The sequence below is a fragment of the Botrytis byssoidea genome (assembly GCF_014898295.1).
Source record: "Botrytis byssoidea strain MUCL 94 chromosome Unknown BBYS_008, whole genome shotgun sequence".
In the NCBI taxonomy this organism is placed as follows: domain Eukaryota; kingdom Fungi; phylum Ascomycota; class Leotiomycetes; order Helotiales; family Sclerotiniaceae; genus Botrytis; species Botrytis byssoidea.
Window position 1 is genome coordinate 240,946 of NW_024065849.1, and position 18,770 is coordinate 259,715.

An 18,770-nucleotide genomic window follows, 5' to 3' on the forward strand; every position below is an offset into this window, starting at 1 on the left:
ATAATTCTTTATTCGAAATATTGTATACCCCTTCTTTTGTTTGAGCAGTATACTAGAATATCGTTTGCATTCTGTGGTATGATCTCGATTGTATTGCCATTCCCAATCTCAATATCTATATCTGCAACGGAGCATCTCAAATACTTTTCACATCCCCTAACCTCAAAGTCAATAGAGTGTCTTGATCTTGTGGTGATGCACCAGACTGTTGTTGTCCTGGACATCGATCAACCTCCCGACCTTGTGACGGCGCGCCAGACCGCTGTCGTTCCGAAGACGGAGCAACTTGAGGTGTTGTAGCGTCTTAAATTTGTATTAACTGACCGGATTGCTGGCCAGGAGGTTGACCTATTGAATCTGATCGAATCTTTTGTATATAAAGATCACGCCAATATGTAACCTGTGCAGTCAGTGATTGAATTTGCGCATGCAAGTCTGCCATTTTCATCTGCGAATCCACTCTTGATGATCTATCAGATTCATCACTTCCATCCCCATTTTCTCTCTTGGATCTATCTCCTCCGCTAAGATTGAGTTAGTAAATGTTGTAACCACTCATACTTGATGATTGATTTTTGTTGTGGTTTGTGTATATCTTCAAGGGTTGAACATTTTGCGAGAATTCAAATTATAACAATGAGCAGCTCAGCGATTTCTTTCCAATTGTTACGTCTAATTGAATTTGAATTTTAATCTCTAATTGCTTATCCACTGCCTAATCTATTGAGAACTGTATCCTAGAAAGAAGTGAATCTTAAAGTGAAGTCGGAGAACCATTGTTCTCTATTCACACAGTCTTGGAATTTTTGGAACAATAGTGAATACTAATAGAATTGACTTTTTTACACCTTCGTCCCCATGCTCCATCTGTCACTGCATTGTGTATCCTTTCATTCAATCACAACTTTTGTCCTCTTCACAGTCTTTTCGGAATTTTTCGTATCGTCTTATTCATACTGGGTGGGTTTGGCATATACATCTGGGCCTCTGTCGAGTCGTGGTTCTGGATCGAACATTCTTTGAATAGATAATTCTCTTTGTATCATATCTGGTAGCCGAGTTTGAAACTCAATCGTGTCCGATATATGCTTATGCTGCTGTTCCATGACAGTGGCAAGGACCTTTTGCATTGTATGCTGGACATTCTGCACTGCATCGAGGTTATCCGTTTCTTGATCCCGCATTTGAAAATCTTCATCAATACGATCCTTCAACTGCGATGTCCAATTAGTCAATTTTTGGACCGATTCATCCAGCTTCTCTATTTTACCATTGTAGTACTCGAATCTCTGATCTCGGGTCTTCTGTATCATCTCATTTTGACAGTATTGCTCCTCCAGACGTCTTTCCAAGTCCTTGATCTTATCTTGCATCTTCTCGTTTTGATTGTACTGCTCCTCTAAAGATAGCTCCAACTTTTTGGTCGTATCTTGAATCTTCTCGTTTCGAGTAGAATGTTCCTCTAAACGCTGTTTCAAGTCTTTCATCTCATCTTGCATCTTCTCATTTTGATCGTATTGTTCCTCTAAACGCTGTTCAAAACCCTTGACATTGTCTTGAATCTTCTCGTTTTGATTGCGTTGCTTCTCTAAACTTCGTTCCAACTCTTTGATTTTATCTTGAATCCTCTGAAAAGGTGTCGACGAAGATTTAGTTACTTTACTTGCTTTATTCCCATAATTCAAGCCTAGGCGATTCGGGTCATTTCCCAGATCCTTCGACATGTTTGGATTGCTTTGGTTAGATGTATGACTTTATTTATCAAGGGTTGAGGTGATGATTAGCAACGCGTCTCCTGGCTTTACTGGCATCAGCGCTATTCTTGAATGTAATGTGACGAAGACTAACATACTTTACTGAGCAGATAATCGTCTATCGATGTAAAGTGAATGATGAGCTTACACTTAGTGGTAATGATTTTGAAACACGGTACTAGCCATATACTATGAGTGAAGTCTATGATAACAGGACGATGAAGTAAACTATACACTATGAACGAAGTATACAATAACAGAATTTAGTACAGTCTTTATTCTTGTTTACTTTGATCTTTTACGAGATGGCATAAAGAGAGGGGGAAGGCATGATTTGAGTGAGGATACAGGAAATCACACAAGAAGGCGCGACTTGAGCCACTACCTAGACATATGAACAATATTTGGATTATGACTTTAGATATCCTCGTCTCAAACACCTATGAAGTCAATGGCTACTTCATGGCCGTTATATTTACATGTCTCCATATCACCAAGTACTAGTAGTAGTAAGTTCATAATCGATTCAGTCTATCTACAGCTAATACTACGCTGACTCAGTGTAGGCAATAGTATTTCCCGTATTTCGTATACGGGTTAGTTTAGTGGTGCGTATCGAATTTTCTCGAAATACGTACGTATGTAGTATAGAATTCAATACCACTGAAAGTATTCAATATTATTCAGTTATTTAATACTACTAGCAATATACTGAAATACTGGAATCCAATATAATATCTTCATTCCTACATAAATTAGACTGGAAATAAGGGTTTTCATTTCAATTTGAATTAAGGAATACAATTTATCACCTAATTTAGATAGGAATGAAGATATTCCAATGAATTTCAGTATTTCAGTATATTGCTAGTATTCTTTAGATATATAAATATAAACGAGAGTGGTATAACCTCCTTTCTATATATACTAGGTGCAATATCAATATGCTAATATACGCCACAGTTTCACTGTAGTATACTATTGCCTACACTGCGCTGACTGTGCGATGCGCCTAAACGTGCTTTCACTATATACCTAACTCATCAGTGAAATTAAGCGATTACTATTTTCTCATACTGAAATATGAAGAGTAGGAAATCAAAGCTTTACCATGCGCGAAATATGTGATGATTGAAGTCGATGTAACTCACAGTTTTCGTGTTCGCTAAATTCACCATCCTCACAATTCTTCCGTTGTCAATCATAATATACAACTGGACATTATATTGTCATCAAGTTCTTGGTTTATGATTTAATATAAATATATAGAAGGCAGAAATCAGGTTTCGTGAAGAATCTACTCCAAGAAAGTTTATACCCTAGAGCATGATTTCAACTCTGAACAAGTATCTGCCTGCTGCGAAGAAGTATTTCACTCTTGATAATAGAAATCCGTAGAAAAAATGGGTGTCGCTTACAAAAACAAAACAAACTGTGAGCGATTAGGCACAGAGTTCTACGAACCACAAGCAACAGACAATAAACAAGATATCAATGCTGTCATTTGACGGAGATTGGAGGAACACCTGAGAATCAGAGTCTGTTTCCGGAATCGACAACGGGAATTTTCTTCTTATTGATCTTTCGGCAATTCGTAAAGAAACACTCAATTTATCATGATTCATGGTGTAATTTCTATCTGTCTTAGAATTCTAAACAACTTCCTGATATCATCTCAATAATATCATGTAGATTTCAAATCCCACTCCCATTCCACCTGCCTCCCTTCCTTTCTCACAACACCAGTCAAAGTGATCAACCTATCCCATACCCAATCTCCAGCATCTACTATTCCTTAGTCTTCCTCTTCTCCTCGTCTCTCCCGTCTTCCCGTCTCCAGAGTTTATCCATCCTATTCTTCTCATCCTCCTCATCAACTTCATTCCCCCTATTCTCCCCCCTATGCTCCAAGTTCTCACTCAACATACACCTGCACAAACTCTCCATCATCCCCACAGTGCCCTCTACCCCATTCAATTCCCTCCTTACAACCTTCAAATTCATCTCAACCTCCTCTCTAATACTCTTCTCTAGATATCTTAGAGTATCTACCTATGTTTTAATCTGTTCCCAAGCCTTTTGATTTTGAATTTCCTTACCCTTCTTATTATTCTCCTCCTCACCCGTCTGATCTTGATCTTGGTTTTGATCTTGACCCGGGGGATCCGAAGGGTTTGGGATCCGGCTGCCCCGTAACGCGGCATCATATGGGTGGAAAACGCTTGACATTGTGATTTCGTTGAAAGGAGAGAAAAAGATGGTTCAAAATGGAGATGATAGAACTACCTAGTTTGTGGGATTTTTTATACATTCAAAAGAGAAGTGACTGTAAGGGTTATTGAGAATAAACATGAATTTCTACGTCTGGGGTTACAAGAGATCTTTATACTGCAGAATCACGCAAGATCATCATCGTGTGAACTCTGTTTGATATACTTAGCAGTTGGTGAGCGCTTGCATTTCCATGTGATGACTATACTTGTCTACTGACAACTAACAAAAATTTTCCATATAAATTTTTACTTTTGCAATCATTCCCATTTAGACACCTCCCGACAACTTCTTCCACTATGTACAAACTTCCTATTTTTCAACCATTTACTCTTCCATTCCCATTCACTTTTCATTTCCGCATCCACCCTCTCAGGCGTATCCATCCCTCCATCCACCAATTCCAATCCACAAGCAACAAGCAACAATCCACCCTCATCTTTCCAATCTTCGCTTAACATTCTCCCATTCCAATCCAAGGCTCTTTCATACATCCAATTTCCATCAATTATCCCACCACACATTCAAAGCACACCTAGAGTTCCCAACACTTTCTTTTCCTTTCATTTCATTTCCTTTATGTCAACATCCCTACCAACTACTTACTTACATACTCAACCCCCCAATCGAGAAATATCCAACTCAATCTCCCAACTTCCAACCTCCACCACCAACTCTTTTCTCCCCCAAGTTCGTTTCGTAACTTCTCTTTTTCCACGCATAACTTCTCCCTCTCTATTCAACCCTAATCCATCTCATCTAATCACAATTTCCCTATCTTCTATACTTTCCCCCACCCCCCTCATCCGCAAAGCAAAAACCCTCACTCCAAAGATCCCTTAAACTAGTCGAATCCTACTAACCCCAAACCGCCAACACTACATACACACACATACGACACATATATCTCCGAAGATCTCTCCATATACACACATCTATACTAACACAACGTGTAGACTCCCTCACAGTCACAAAAACCTGGAGACCTTTGACTTTGCCCTGATAAGGTTATCTCTTTAAATTTCGACATGCACATTGAGTTTTGTGCATACATGCATGCCTGGGTAATTTGTGCATTTACATACGTATACGCATACATAAACAAGCAATCACATAAATTCCATCTCCGCAGACAGTCTCCAGAGTACGAGTTCAGAAGCTACTCATCAACGAACCCTCAAATCCACAACTCTCCCAATTCCTCAGTAAAATGAGAAAGGAGATGGGCTATAATGCGAGACAGAGAGATAAGTACCTAGGAAGTATACGCGAGATCCCTCCTATTCTTTTCTCTTTGGATCTCATGATTCGCATCGTGAGAAATGGGAGAGAGGAGAGGGGACTAGAGCTATGGGAAATAATCTGATACCGGCGGTGATTCGCTGTATAGGTGATCGTTATATCTATCTAGTTACAAGAGACTTACTGGTTTTTATCTATGCTATGCTATGCTAAGCTATCTTTTTAGATTATCTGATCTATTCAACACTTTTTTGAGACTCAAATCCCAAACTTATAACTCAGTATACCGTGAACTTATCATCACCAAAATCTAAACACCCTAACCCACCAATCCAGAAATCTCCTCTCATATTTCAATATTCATCATTCTAATATACAAAAACGTGTATTCCATTCCCTTGCCTTCCTATCTCAAATTCTCTTAAACGGGAATCCTCCTATTCATCCCCTTTCCCCTTCTCTCCTGTATATGTCGACATCTATTTCTCCATTTCCATTTATATCATCATAAAACAAAGGAAACATAAGTGTAATTATCAAGAATAATACTACTATATCCCAATTCCACACCTCACCCTCCTCACTTCCCCTCCCCTAAAAAACACAAAATTCTTCAATTCTTCAACCCTTCATCTTCATGACAAAGTCATTAATACTCCTTCCTACTATACTCATACAATTCTACAATTCTCCAACGCAACATAGTAAGTGAGGATATCGACAATCAACAATGGGTGTGAGGATGGGTGTGTTTATTAGCTTTGAGATTTTTATCTCACTTCACTTCACTTCACCTCCTGGAAATAACTTCTTCACATCAAATCACCATCACCAAAATCCATATCAAACTTTACAACCACTTCACCACTATCAAATAACTTCACCACAACCACAACCACATCACTTCATCACTTCATACCACATCACTACCACTATTTCACTTCATCATATCCCCATTACACACCCAAAACCACAAATCACAAAACCACACATTCAGAAAACCCACATCGCAAATCACACTTCACCACCACTATCACACACTCAAAAACTACAAATCCACAAATCACACACCCAAAACTCACATCACGCCCACATCCACATCCACATAACCAAAACCACACAAATACAAATACAAATACAAATACAAATACAAATACAAATACAAATACAAATACAAATACAAATACAAATACAAATACAAATACAAATACAAATACAAATACAAATACAAATACAAATACAAATACAAATACAAATACAAAATCTCATTCATAATCATCTCCTCATCTCCTTATAACCATCTCCTCATCTCCTCATTCCACACTACCATCAACAAAATAAGATAAAGTGAAACCAAACCCATTAAACCCATCAAGTTCATTAAACCCATTATTTATATTATAACACATCATATCAAATCATATCCCATTATATCCTATCCCATCATTTCATACTAATCTATATTATATCCCATTATATCCCTTTATATCCCATCTTATCATTTCATAAAAATCCAAATCCCATCCATTATCTCATATCATTTCATTCTATCTCATCCCATTTCATTATTTCATAACAATCTATATATAATATTATAGAAATCCATTTTACATAACATCATATCCTATCATTTCACATCATATCAATCCATATCATATTATAAAAATCCCATCATTTCATAAATATCCATATAATATCAATCTCATCCCATCATATCATACCAATCCATATGATATAATATCATAAAAATCTCATCTTATTATTTTCTAAAAAATCCATATCGAATCAAATCAATCCCATCATATCATATCAATCCCTATAATATAACATCATAACAATCCATCCATATAACATCATATCATTTCATATCATAACAAATTAACTCATTCGATTTCATACCAGCATTACCCACTCCATCAATATCAATATCAATATCAATATCAATATCCATCACATCTGAATCATCACTACATTTCAATTCCCATTTCCGATTCTACCCCCTCCCCTATTCTCCCCACCGGATACCTATATCCTAGCGAGACTGACCGCCATTGTACTGCCCAACTGAAGTAAACCAAATTAAACCAAAATAAACTAACCATCCACCATCTATCCCTTACCAACCCCGCATCCCCTATCCCCTCCCAATTTCTGGGCTAAGCAAGCCTCTTCACCAAAATCTATCTCCCTCTCTCCCTCTCTCCCTCTCTCCCTCTCTCCCTCTCTCCCTCTATCTATTCATCGACCCCTCACCCTATCGTTTCCCCCCCACATTCTGACCATTCAAACTCTCTCCCACCCCCACCTTCATCGAACTAGCACTTCTCCCAAACCCCACCACCTCTGGCGAAACCCTCCCACTCCCATTCCCACTCCCACCACTCATAATCGCCTCCCCGCCATTCTTCCTCCCCTTTTCACTAGGCGTCACACTTCCACTCCCACTCCCACTCTGCGGACTATTTCCCTGCGTAATCGCCGCTCCACCATCGCCTCCCCCAACAATCAAATCACCACCTCCTCTCACCTTTCCCACCACCATTCCTTTCGCTACACTCTTCACAATCGCTCTTCGACTCACACCCGTTGCATCAATATAAACCAATCCCACATTCATGACTCCACCCCCGATATTCCGAGAAATATTACCTGCTTCGGGTCCATACTTATGTTCAACCACTGTAGTTGCCGCGGTGGACGTAGAAGCCAGGAGATTACGACCCGCCTGATCAATACCATCGGCGATAGTAGAGAAAGCCATCATGGATTTATTGAGAATGCCCGGTTTATAATTATCCACCGGCTTACCATCTGGACCGATTCCTCTATGAGCTTTCTGGTTACGTTTTGCGAGAGTAGCACCAATGTTTTGTGCGTATTTTGTGACCTGTCCGACGGTTTTGGCCGAAAGACCGGCGGCTCCTTCGGTAAAGGTATGGACCCTACGAATATGAGCGTGAGTGGTGGGAGTAAAAGTCATGGGTTTAGTGGTGGGTGCGGATTTAGAAGCGTAATTATCGGCTTGAGATGTAAGGGTTTTAGAAACATAGCTGGAGGTGGTTACGATGAGACGGGAGGCCATCGCAGCTGTAGAGACAAGATTGGAGGATTTGTAGGCGGGGTGCATGGCCATTTCAAGGTAAGCAGGAGATGCTGGGGCGACACCAATATTGAGGGAACCATCTTGGGGAAGAGTGATTTCGACGGGATCTATAGAAGTTGTTAGGGATTTGTGAGAGAAAAAAAAAGCGAATGAGGTTCAAAAGTCGGGAACAATATACATACCTTTGGATCCCGGTTTCATTTTCGCATCTTCAACGACATGAAAGCCTTCTCCCAACTCGCCAACCACACTACCATTTTCCTCATCCACCAAAACAATCTGTCCACCCGCATGAGAACTGGCACTTCCCGAAACATAAGCTTCTCCTGGCGCAAAATCCGACGGGTTATATGCTGGCAGGGGTTCCTTTGTAGATTTCGCTTTTTCTTTCTTCGGGCGAGAGGATTGTGGAGGAGGTGCACGCTCGAGGAAAGCTGTGCACTGTGCCAATATGGTTTCAAAAGTATCGACATCATCTTGGTTGATTTTGGACGCTCCTACGATGGGAAATTCGATTTTGGTAAAGATGCCACTGTCGGGTCCTAGATCCCATCGTGGAATTAGGTAGCTGCTGGGTGGTTGGTGATAGATTTGGGTGGTGGCTGGGAGGGGAAGATCGAGCTCGGGAGGGAGATGGAGATGAAGATAGAAGTCTTCTTCTGGGGTTTGGGATTGAGGATCTGCGATTGAGAGACCGGAGAAGGGGGAAGAGGTAGGGACCATTAGGAGGGAGAGGGTTTGAGGTCCATTTGGTGTGAGGGATTCTTCTTTGCCATTTTCGATATGATATGCATTTATACCATTGATGGCATAGAGAAGTTTAGGATCCTATATGATATTAGAATCTGCGAATGGGAAAATGAGAGAAATGGTTAAAGAGGTATTACATTATGTCCTGAAGCCATTTTGAATTCTCGTGTGAGCGAAACTGTAGAATATCTACTTTGTAGAATATCCGTGTCGTTTGTAAACAATAAAGGATCAATAGTCTCCAACCTATCTACCAGAATATCGTATCTTTGCAATCAACAAACTACCTTGTACAGTGGGGGATTCCAATAAGCAGAAACCGATAAAGATGAAGATGAAGAAGATAGAAGGATTTATGATTTCCAAAACAAAATAAACTTAACTTTCTACGAGAACGAAATCTCATCACCACTCTTATTAAGGAGGGCGGTTATTCACAGATCTTACGCGCTTCGAAACAGTTTGGTGGTAGCCAAGAGAACATGCAATAGAGCCAATGGCGATGACGTACAAGGAATATCCAAAATCAGGGCGTTTACAATTGCCCCTCCTTCCTGGAAGCAGGTGTTGCGGTGAATGTGGAAAGTGGCTGAGGCGAGGGATCATCGTCAAAGGCTTCAAGGTTTCCACTCAATGGATGTTCTTGTTGAGAAAGTTACGACTTAAGGTTACAAGTAAAAGTACCGAGGTATTGAAAGGTTTTGAAGATGTTCAAATACATAGTAAAATATCACACATTGTATCTTCCAAGAGTTAAAAACCTGAGTCGAGACTTTAGATCGAATCTTGGATTTACATCTCCCCTCTCCCTTCCCCTCACCAAACAAATCTCAAATCTTGATAAACCTTAGGTAGGTAGGGTTCGATAGTCATGTATGGCTGAAGAAAGTGGCTGAGCTACTCCATCCCAAATGGTTTAAAATCTCACAACATGGAAAAAGAAACATGTGGGAAGCTGCTCAATCTAGTAATCTTGCGAGTTTGATGTACAGTATGCAAAAGCCGTCTTGATAACATATCTAATGATCATCGATTCATTACCATGATATGATTTTTCAGAAATTAATTTGTTAATCTGTGTTCTCATTCTTCACACCGTATTGGTGATAATTCCATGATATTTGAAGTCCATGATACTCTAAGAATATAATTTCTTTTTCTCAAAAACCATGGCATATCCAAGCGTTCTCACCCCACCATGCAAAGAATGGAGCGGGAGTGACATATATTATTCAGGTCAAGCATCGACGCAAGGGACAAGGTATTTTCGTTCTTTTCTTCTTCGATTCTTTCCCGAAGCGAATCAACGCAAATCAACGCAACGGAAAGCAACGCAATGGAATATAGGAGATTTCCAAGAAAGAGAAGAGAACGGGGACCAAAGCGATTCACATCCCCTGCGTATAGCATGAGGGAGAAGAGAGGACTCGAGAAATCTCGTGTGTCCATGTGGATGTGGAGAGGAAGGAATCCCCGAATGGGGGGGGGGGGGGGGGTAACCTTATACAAGCTAATAAGAGACATCTATATACACAGGTATGCTATTCCATGGATGTAGAAGCACGGATGAAGTTGTGCGTTACTCGAGAGTCTTGGTATTTCACGATATTGTTCTGGGTGTTATCGATGGTGTTTTCTGCTTGCACTGATTCTTTCCGAAGATTGTATGTTTTGCAGTTGGGGTCTTGGATGAGCGGGGTGTCGGAATATCTTGCATGAATGCTTGCTATGCAATAAACTGGCATGCTTGAATTGGGAGTGGAGGTAATAGTAGGTATACCTAGTATATTTATTATACGATGCGATGCTGGAACATGGGTTGAGTATTGCAGAAAAGATTCTACAGCGTACGGTTCGCGAGTCTCTAGAATTTTAAGGCGTCCTTACATATTATGTTATTTTGACAGCAGCTTTGAATGCAGGCAGATATGCAAGACAGGAAGCAGGTGGTTTGGTTGGCTAGGTATGTACTGTACTGTACACTACACTTTAATACCTCCGTTACCCACTCACTGTATGTGGTACCAAACATTGAACACGACGTATCGCATCGAGTCGAGTGGTCAGCATTGGACAATTATGTGGAGGAGATATTTTCGATGGGAATCTGGTGATCCGGGTAAATACAGTATCTAGGTATTAATTGTCAGGATTGCAAAGCGAGACGGTTCGAACCCATGGGTTGAGATCCTTATTCATCTGTACGAAGTATGTATGTCAGAAATTGGGACAGCGACGGATAGAGCGAGTAGAGTGAAAACATTCGATGATGGATTATTTGCACATCGTTATTGTAGTGTAGTGTAGTGATGATCTACTAAGTAAATATGAAGTTTCTCATCTGGATTCTATATCCTTCTAAAACGACAGCTCAAATGGTTCAAGAGATCCATCACTCACGGGATGGAGGGATAGAGAGACATGAGAGACGTGATGAACAAACTGACATCTCAACGTCACACATAGATACTCTTCCAGTAGCGCATCGTAACCATCTCGACATTTCACGTTGCGCAAAGAGGCTTCTCTCTCCCGAATACTTTATTCAATGTAGAGTACGAGGTATAGGTATGCAAGTAGAATATCTCGTGCAAAGCAAAGTAGTACAAGTAGGGGTTCTCGAGTCAAAAATCAAAAGTCAAAACGACGATCTGGATTCCCCCGCATCTGAATTTCTTCTTTTTTAGAAAATTGAGGTAAGTAGCTAGTAGGTAGGTAGGCTCGTAGGTAGGTTGGTAAGTGAAATTTAAATCTACTAACAAGAAAAACTAGAGTATTTATTGACTCGTGAAGCAAGCACATCATATCATATCATATCATTGAATTCGAGATGATTCGTTCACAATGCGGGATCTCAGAGTTGTTATTGATCAGTCTAGACTCATGTACGGTAGGTATATGGATAAGTTATAGTTATGGATGCTAAATAATTCAAATACTTATTTATATAAGGGATCATGAACCACATTATATCATTCGTCCACAGTCCACTCCCCTCAACCAATCATCGCGTAGCGAATCCTCCGATTTTTTATTTCCACCCCTCAGGAGTCAGGATTGCTCGCTTTGAAGGACGATCTGAAAAGCTAAGAGAAGAAGAATACTCCGTCCTGTTCCTGGTAGGTTTGATCCATGCCATGCCCAGGCGGGTAACTTTTTGCGCACGACATATTTGTTACATAAGAGTGATGATGGGGAAGGAGAAAGAAGAAAGATCGCGATGTTTTGTGCGATCTGAGGGTGCACAATGCATATAGGTCGCTATTTTAAGCGGAGGGTGGGAGAGTAGAGGAAGATGTTAGGGATTGTATGTACTAGATTGTATGATATCGAGTGAGATTCTCCGAGTATCGTATCTTCCCCAGATTAAAGCTATTGACAGACTAGAAAGCGGAAGGGGTTTCATATTGGCGTGGATTTTTTTTCTCTTTCTTTCTTGTTACGTTACTTTTGGAGGACATGAGAAGAATTGGAATGAATGTACTTCTTGATGTAGAGTAGTGAGTGTAGGATGGAAGAAAAGAAGGGAAGGTAGAGGTAGAGGTAGAGGTAAAGGTAGAGGAAGATAATGGGAGAGAAGAAGATAATGAGAGTGAAATAGATAACTATATGACCATATATGAAAGATCTCTCAATACCTAACATCTACCTAGTAATTACATATGAAGTTCTACAGATAATGTACATGTTCATGCAATGAAGGAGGGAAGTGTATGGTTCTTTATATATCTATATTGGGAAGAGATTTGTACGGTTGATGATTATCGAACTGCATGTACTCGAGGTACCTCGATAGGTAGGAGACACCTATCTACACAGTAGATAAAAGTCCCCCATGGAACAAACCCCTTGCACTAAAGAAAATACTTTAGATATTGAGTAACTTTTGTTATACTGGTATAGCTGACATCTCAATTACTCGAGTAGGTACTAGATGTCAGTCTATCATTGACCCCCTCCCGAGGTAGACAATAAAGCTGTTATTACTCGAGTAGGTCAATGGTAAATCAAATCATCATCTATTATTCATATTATCATGTTACTGGTATTTATATCATCATATTAGTTACTAGGTAATTATTCACTCAAATTGCTATATAAATATATTTCCACTATCAAGTACCTAATTCCTCCACCTACCTACCCACCCACCTAGTACTGACTACCAATCGGCCGACAATCATTACCACCCCCCCCCCCCCCCCCCCTCCAAAAAGCCGATTCCAATCATGTCTCATGGCATAACCGGATGACAAACCAACTTTGACCCTTCGACTACTTTCTCCGGCCGAGATCGCCTTCTCTGTTGCATTTTGCTCGGATCTTTCTTCCCATTCCAGGGCTCCACCTTGCAGGCAGTGATCATTCATTCTACGATAATCGTATTGTGCCGGTGTGTGGGTGGTAAATGGTGAATGGTGAATGGTGAATGGTGAATATTACCCAGTATCATCTAACAAGCATCAAAGATAGTAAAAAGTAAGAGGGAAGATAGCGACCTCGGATTGTCCACATCTACCAAAGAAAGAATCAAACAGCGACGACGAGGACTCGAAGAAGCGAAGATTACAGAGGAAGAGAAAGCAGGGCATTCAAGTCGAACAAACTATACTACCTACCGTACCATTTCTCGGCTCCATTTCTTCCCGTCCGTATTGCAACGCTCTCCATTCTTTTCCACCCGACTCGCACTTTTCAGCATCCTTACGGGAAGGAAAGACTTGATAGATGGATGGATGGATGGATGGATGGATTGACTGATGGATGGATGGATTGATTGATTTAGTTTTGAGATCAGACAACGGTGGAATATTTTGATATAATTCAATATAATTCGATACAGTTCAACAATCTATCTATCTACCTATCCTATCAACTTTATCAGTCTTATTATTATAATCAATCATTCAATTCATCCTCTTGTCTTGGGTTGAAAGTAAAACCAAAAAATCCTTCACTTATACTCATTCTCATTCTCATTCTCATACTCATACTCATACTCATCATACTCATGACTCGGTGTACGTACTATATACCGTCTTTGACAAATTATTATTATCTTACCATATCATATTGCGAAATACCATTAATTCAATTTTATACCTTCGCCAGCTTCGTTTCGTACCCTTCCCTTCCCTTCCCTTTCTCTTCCGCCATTCATACCCTTCCCCTTCCGCCATTCGTATCCCTACCTACCTACCTACCTACCTACTTCGTACGGCTTTTAAACCCTTTTCCCACCAAAATCGATCCTATTATCATCAATCAGTCATCACCCATAACATAATAAACTTCCTTTCCTTTCCTTTCCGTCCCAGCTTCGCCAGGTTCCCGCAAATCCAGCCAAAAAAAAAAAAGATCCACATCTTCAAGCAAGAAAGTTCCCTTCACTCCGATCATTGATCACCCACACCTCCCACACGAATCATCCACCGACCGAAAATCAAAGCTCCCTCTTGTTTCGCTTCATCCTTCACATCCCGTCCGCATCCGTGAATTTGAGAGAGAGAGAGCGAGAGCGAGAGCGAGAGACAACGACATACACACATCTGATTGTTCACTCACCCCTCACCATTTATTACCACTTACCACTTACTACTCACAACCTCAATAAATACCTATATACCTATATACTTGCAAAAGTACAACAAGACAACCAACCATCCTCAATCAAGTACAAAACCTCAACAACATCGAAAATCACTCATCAACAATAAATCCTTCAAAGTTTTGACCGATCGATCAAATCAATCAAATCAATCAATCAATCAATCAGTCAATCAACCAACCAACCAACCAACCGTCCATCCATCCATCCACACACCCATCCACACCCTCCTCATTATTGTATAAACCCCCAGCCAAAATACCTACCATCACACCCATCACGATATTTCATAAAATACAATACAAATTAAATTTGATATTTCTTCATTCGATCATTTCGATTCCTCTTTTTCTTCATCCTTCTCTTCTTCCCAACAAATCATTCAATATATCCCCCATATTCTTCCTTTTAATTGTCCAATCGTTGATGTCAAAGTTACTTTGTATTCCTTGAACCGGAAACTCGCATTGCATCTGCGGCATTCGCTTCGCCGTCACACCAGCGATACTTATTACAGCGTGGACGATTACAACTCTGAAGGGCTACCAAGCACCCTCCCACCAATTCTGCACCAACCCAGTCATCCCTCCAATCTTTTCTTCTCCTGAATGAGAAAGTAACTGGTTTCCGGGTTTCTTTCTAAGCCATTTTAAGAAATAATATTAAAATTCTCCTTCGATCAACAAGTTCAGGGTCTCAAGGGACCCCCCCCAACCGCAAACATTCCCTCACCTCACTCTCTCGCCGCGATCCTATCGCCTTCTGCACCACCTGATTCGGATTCGGCAGTTGGTGTTTCGCGATCATCTAGTCCAAAACGTTCACACGCCGAAGCCTTCTCCTCTGCGAACGACCCAACGTACCTTCATCCCGCTTCACCCAAACAACATCGGCCCAATATAGCGTCTGTCGGAGCGACCAGCCCCGGCGCATTAGGCGCCAGTGGTTTAGGGGCTGACGATGGTAGTGGTGGTGGCCGAAGTGGGATAGAGGAGAAGAAGCCGGCAAAGAGTAAGTTAATCGTGAGCTTCTGCTGTGGATAAAAGACATGGTCATGCTAACCTGTTTGGTGTGAAGTGGTACGATCTAGTATAGCGTGCGCACGATGTAGACGGAGCAAGGTAAAATGTAAGTGAAGCACGTCTCACATCTCTTTGGGACCTGAACTAATTGCAAGCCCAGGTGTCAACAATGGTGTCAATTCCATATGCAGGGCTTGTGAGTCCTCGAACCGGGAATGTACATATCCAAGTGCCGCAGCTTCTACACCCAAAAGAACCGATCCACCCATGGGCATAAAGGTTGAAGGAGAAAGTGATAGTAAGAAGAGAGTTCGCAAGCATGAAGACTCCGGTCGCAGAAATAGTCAACGACAAGGAGAAGAACCTTTGGAGGCTACAATATTAACACGAAAGGTTTGGGATGAGGTCTATGACATATTCAAGCTGAACTTCTCAACCGAGATGCCTTTCTTGCATCCTCCATCATTTCGAAATCGCATGCGTCAAGCATCGCACCCCCGAGATCCTACCTCACTCCCCGACACGCCCGCCTTTCAAGATGCCAAGATCTTATTGCTAGGTGTACTGACTCTGACTGCCCGATTCCATCCCGAGCTAGTCGCATATCACGCACCGGCAAATTCCCCTCGACCAAATGACCCATTGGCTGCAAGCGATTACTACGCAACCGCTCTAACCTCGACCATTTTTGGAGCTGCGGGTAAAGATCTAAGCACGCCTACCACGGAAAGGATCCAGGCACTCTTGATGCTGGGTCTTTATGAGTGGGGTCAAACTAGAGGCCTTAGCGCTTGGGTGTACGTAGGTATTGCGACCCGACTAGCACAAGCAATGGGTCTGCCTTACGAGGATGATCCATCGGCGAGAACGTTCAAGCCTGAAACGGTAACCACCGCAAGTTCATACCGACCAGAGGTGAACAAGAGTCCAGCACGTGATACCGCGATTGAGAAGGAAGTTAGAAGACGTACTTTTTGGAGTTGCTTTATCATGGATCGGATGCTTTCCGCTGGAAAGGCGAGACCTACAATGATTGAGTCGGACACTCTCCGAGTACAGCTACCATGTTCGGATGATCAATTCTTATTCACTCAATCAGTCCAAACTGGTTACTTGAATCGAGATTTTGAGAAAGCTACTTTGTCAAATGTCAAAATTCAAGAAGGTGGAGTACTCAGCAGGTATTGTCGTTTGGTTGAAATTTGGGGTAAACTTTCAAAGTGGAGTCTCCATGGAGGTCGCCGAACTGAAACCCTACCGCCATGGGATGAGTCAACACAATTCTATAAACTTTCACACGAATTGGAAGATTTCTATAGCGCCTTACCAGAGAACCTTACCTTTTCCGAAGACAACCTGAATGCACATTTGGAAAAACGAAATGCTACCACGTATGCAAGTCTGCATACTCTGGTCTCCTTGTGTCGAATCATGCTCCACAGAGAATATATACCTTTCATTCCTCTTCGAGCGGATAAGCCTTCAGGTCCTTTGGATGAACCAACATTTCCAAAAGAGAAATTTGAGATACCCGAGGGATTTTGGGAACAGAGTGCCGACTCACTTTTCTCATCAGCCAGAGATATCGTCGATATTATGAGAACGTGTCAGGATAACAATGCTCTGCCAGAGTCACCATTATTCGTCTTCGCTCTTTTCCATTCAGCGTTCACAGGTGTTTACTCTGTTCATTTCCCACAAATGGATCCTAACGATTACATGGGTGAAAGTCGATCCGCTTTACCCATCAAGATTCTGAAAGACATGGTGCCAAGGTTAACCATGGCTAAAGCTTACCATAAAAGAATCGAACAAATGATGAAATATTACAAAGTGGTGAAGAATGAATTCAAGAGATATAAGAAGGATGTTTCATGGAAAGGTGGTGGATTGGATGAGTGGAAGGTGTTCGAGAAAGATTTAAAGGAATTTGGTACTCTGGAAGACGCTGCTGGAGGTGATTCTCATTCTGATGATTATCCTAATCGCAACTCTCGATGCAGCACCAGCGATCTTGGTTCCACTACGGCTCCTAACAATCCTAATGGCGAGCCAATGCAAGGTGTCGAAGGAAGTGGATCAAGACCACCTTCCAATTGGGCACCAATCAATGCCTCAAATAACAATTTGAACATGGAGATGCCACAAGGTCCTGGTGGGCCATATATACCAAATGGAGCTTATCAACCAAGTCCCAATCAAAATTCTAATCCACCTAGCTTGATTAGTCCAGGGAATGGTGATTCAGCTTCAAGTATCAATTCTCCCTATAGCAATCAAGGACAAGCTCAAAACTATAATCAACTCCAGCAAATAGGGCAATACCATCCTCCAATGGCTCACCAACCTCATAATATGGCACCACCAGGTACTCAAGCCGGATGGAATAGAGATCCAAATGCTAGCATCTTACCTTTTGATGCATGGATTGATGATTTGGAAAGTATTTCAATGAATACAAACACCATGGAAAACTTTACACAATCATTTAATGATGTATCTCAACCCTGGAATGTTCCACAATTTGGAGCGCAGCCTCAAAATAGTTGGGTTCAAGTCGTCGAGAGACATCCTGGTGCTTGGAATTAATGGTGTATGGTAGTTGAGCATTGAAATGAAAGGTTCACTAGGGATTTCATCAATGGATAGATTAATGGATGAGAAGTCTCCTCATTGATACATTTCCTTATTTTGAAGGAATGGAGGAGTGGGAGTTTGATTGGAATGAATTGAGGTGATTTTACTACATTGGGCTACGTGGGATTCATTTTGGGGGAGTGAAATAGGTTTGTGTCGATTGAGCGTTATAAAAGAATATCTTTTGCGATTTTAGTATTGTGTTTTTTTTTTCATCTGATTTTTCGGGTTTTAGGATTTTAGGTTTATTATGACACACTGGCAATGGCAACGATAACGATAGCTTATTTTGTGAGAGTTATCTTCTTCCTGTTTTGGATTTTTATTGGGAATGTGAATGGGGATGGATGTGGAAAGAGTGTGAAATGGAGAGTGAATTAGGG

The 18,770-nt window shown here is 41.1% G+C and overlaps 4 protein-coding genes across 4 annotated transcripts; 1 reads left to right on the forward strand and 3 right to left on the reverse strand.

Moving 5' to 3' along the window:
* Window positions 1-947: 947 nt before the first annotated feature.
* Window positions 948-1,724, reverse strand: EAE97_004699 (uncharacterized protein; the record flags this gene model as incomplete). The annotated part of the gene is made up of 1 exon (XM_038875211.1): window positions 948-1,724. One exon carries the CDS (start codon window positions 1,722-1,724, stop codon window positions 948-950), a length of 777 nt encoding a protein of 258 aa, XP_038733568.1.
* A 1,818-nt stretch (window positions 1,725-3,542) lies between these two features.
* EAE97_004700 (uncharacterized protein) lies at window positions 3,543-3,983 on the reverse strand (the record flags this gene model as incomplete). The annotated part of the gene is made up of 2 exons (XM_038875212.1): window positions 3,543-3,784; window positions 3,854-3,983. 2 exons carry the CDS (start codon window positions 3,981-3,983, stop codon window positions 3,543-3,545), a joined length of 372 nt encoding a protein of 123 aa, XP_038733569.1.
* A 3,538-nt stretch (window positions 3,984-7,521) lies between these two features.
* On the reverse strand, window positions 7,522-9,275 carry EAE97_004701 (uncharacterized protein; the record flags this gene model as incomplete). Its single annotated transcript, XM_038875213.1, has 3 exons — window positions 7,522-8,477; window positions 8,553-9,198; window positions 9,258-9,275. 3 exons carry the CDS (start codon window positions 9,273-9,275, stop codon window positions 7,522-7,524), a joined length of 1,620 nt encoding a protein of 539 aa, XP_038733570.1.
* Window positions 9,276-15,154: 5,879 nt separating this feature from the next.
* On the forward strand, window positions 15,155-18,339 carry EAE97_004702 (uncharacterized protein; the record flags this gene model as incomplete). Its single annotated transcript, XM_038875214.1, has 4 exons — window positions 15,155-15,170; window positions 15,416-15,739; window positions 15,806-15,856; window positions 15,911-18,339. The coding sequence occupies 4 exons, from the start codon at window positions 15,155-15,157 to the stop codon at window positions 18,337-18,339; spliced, it is 2,820 nt and encodes a 939-aa protein (XP_038733571.1).
* Window positions 18,340-18,770: the final 431 nt, after the last annotated feature.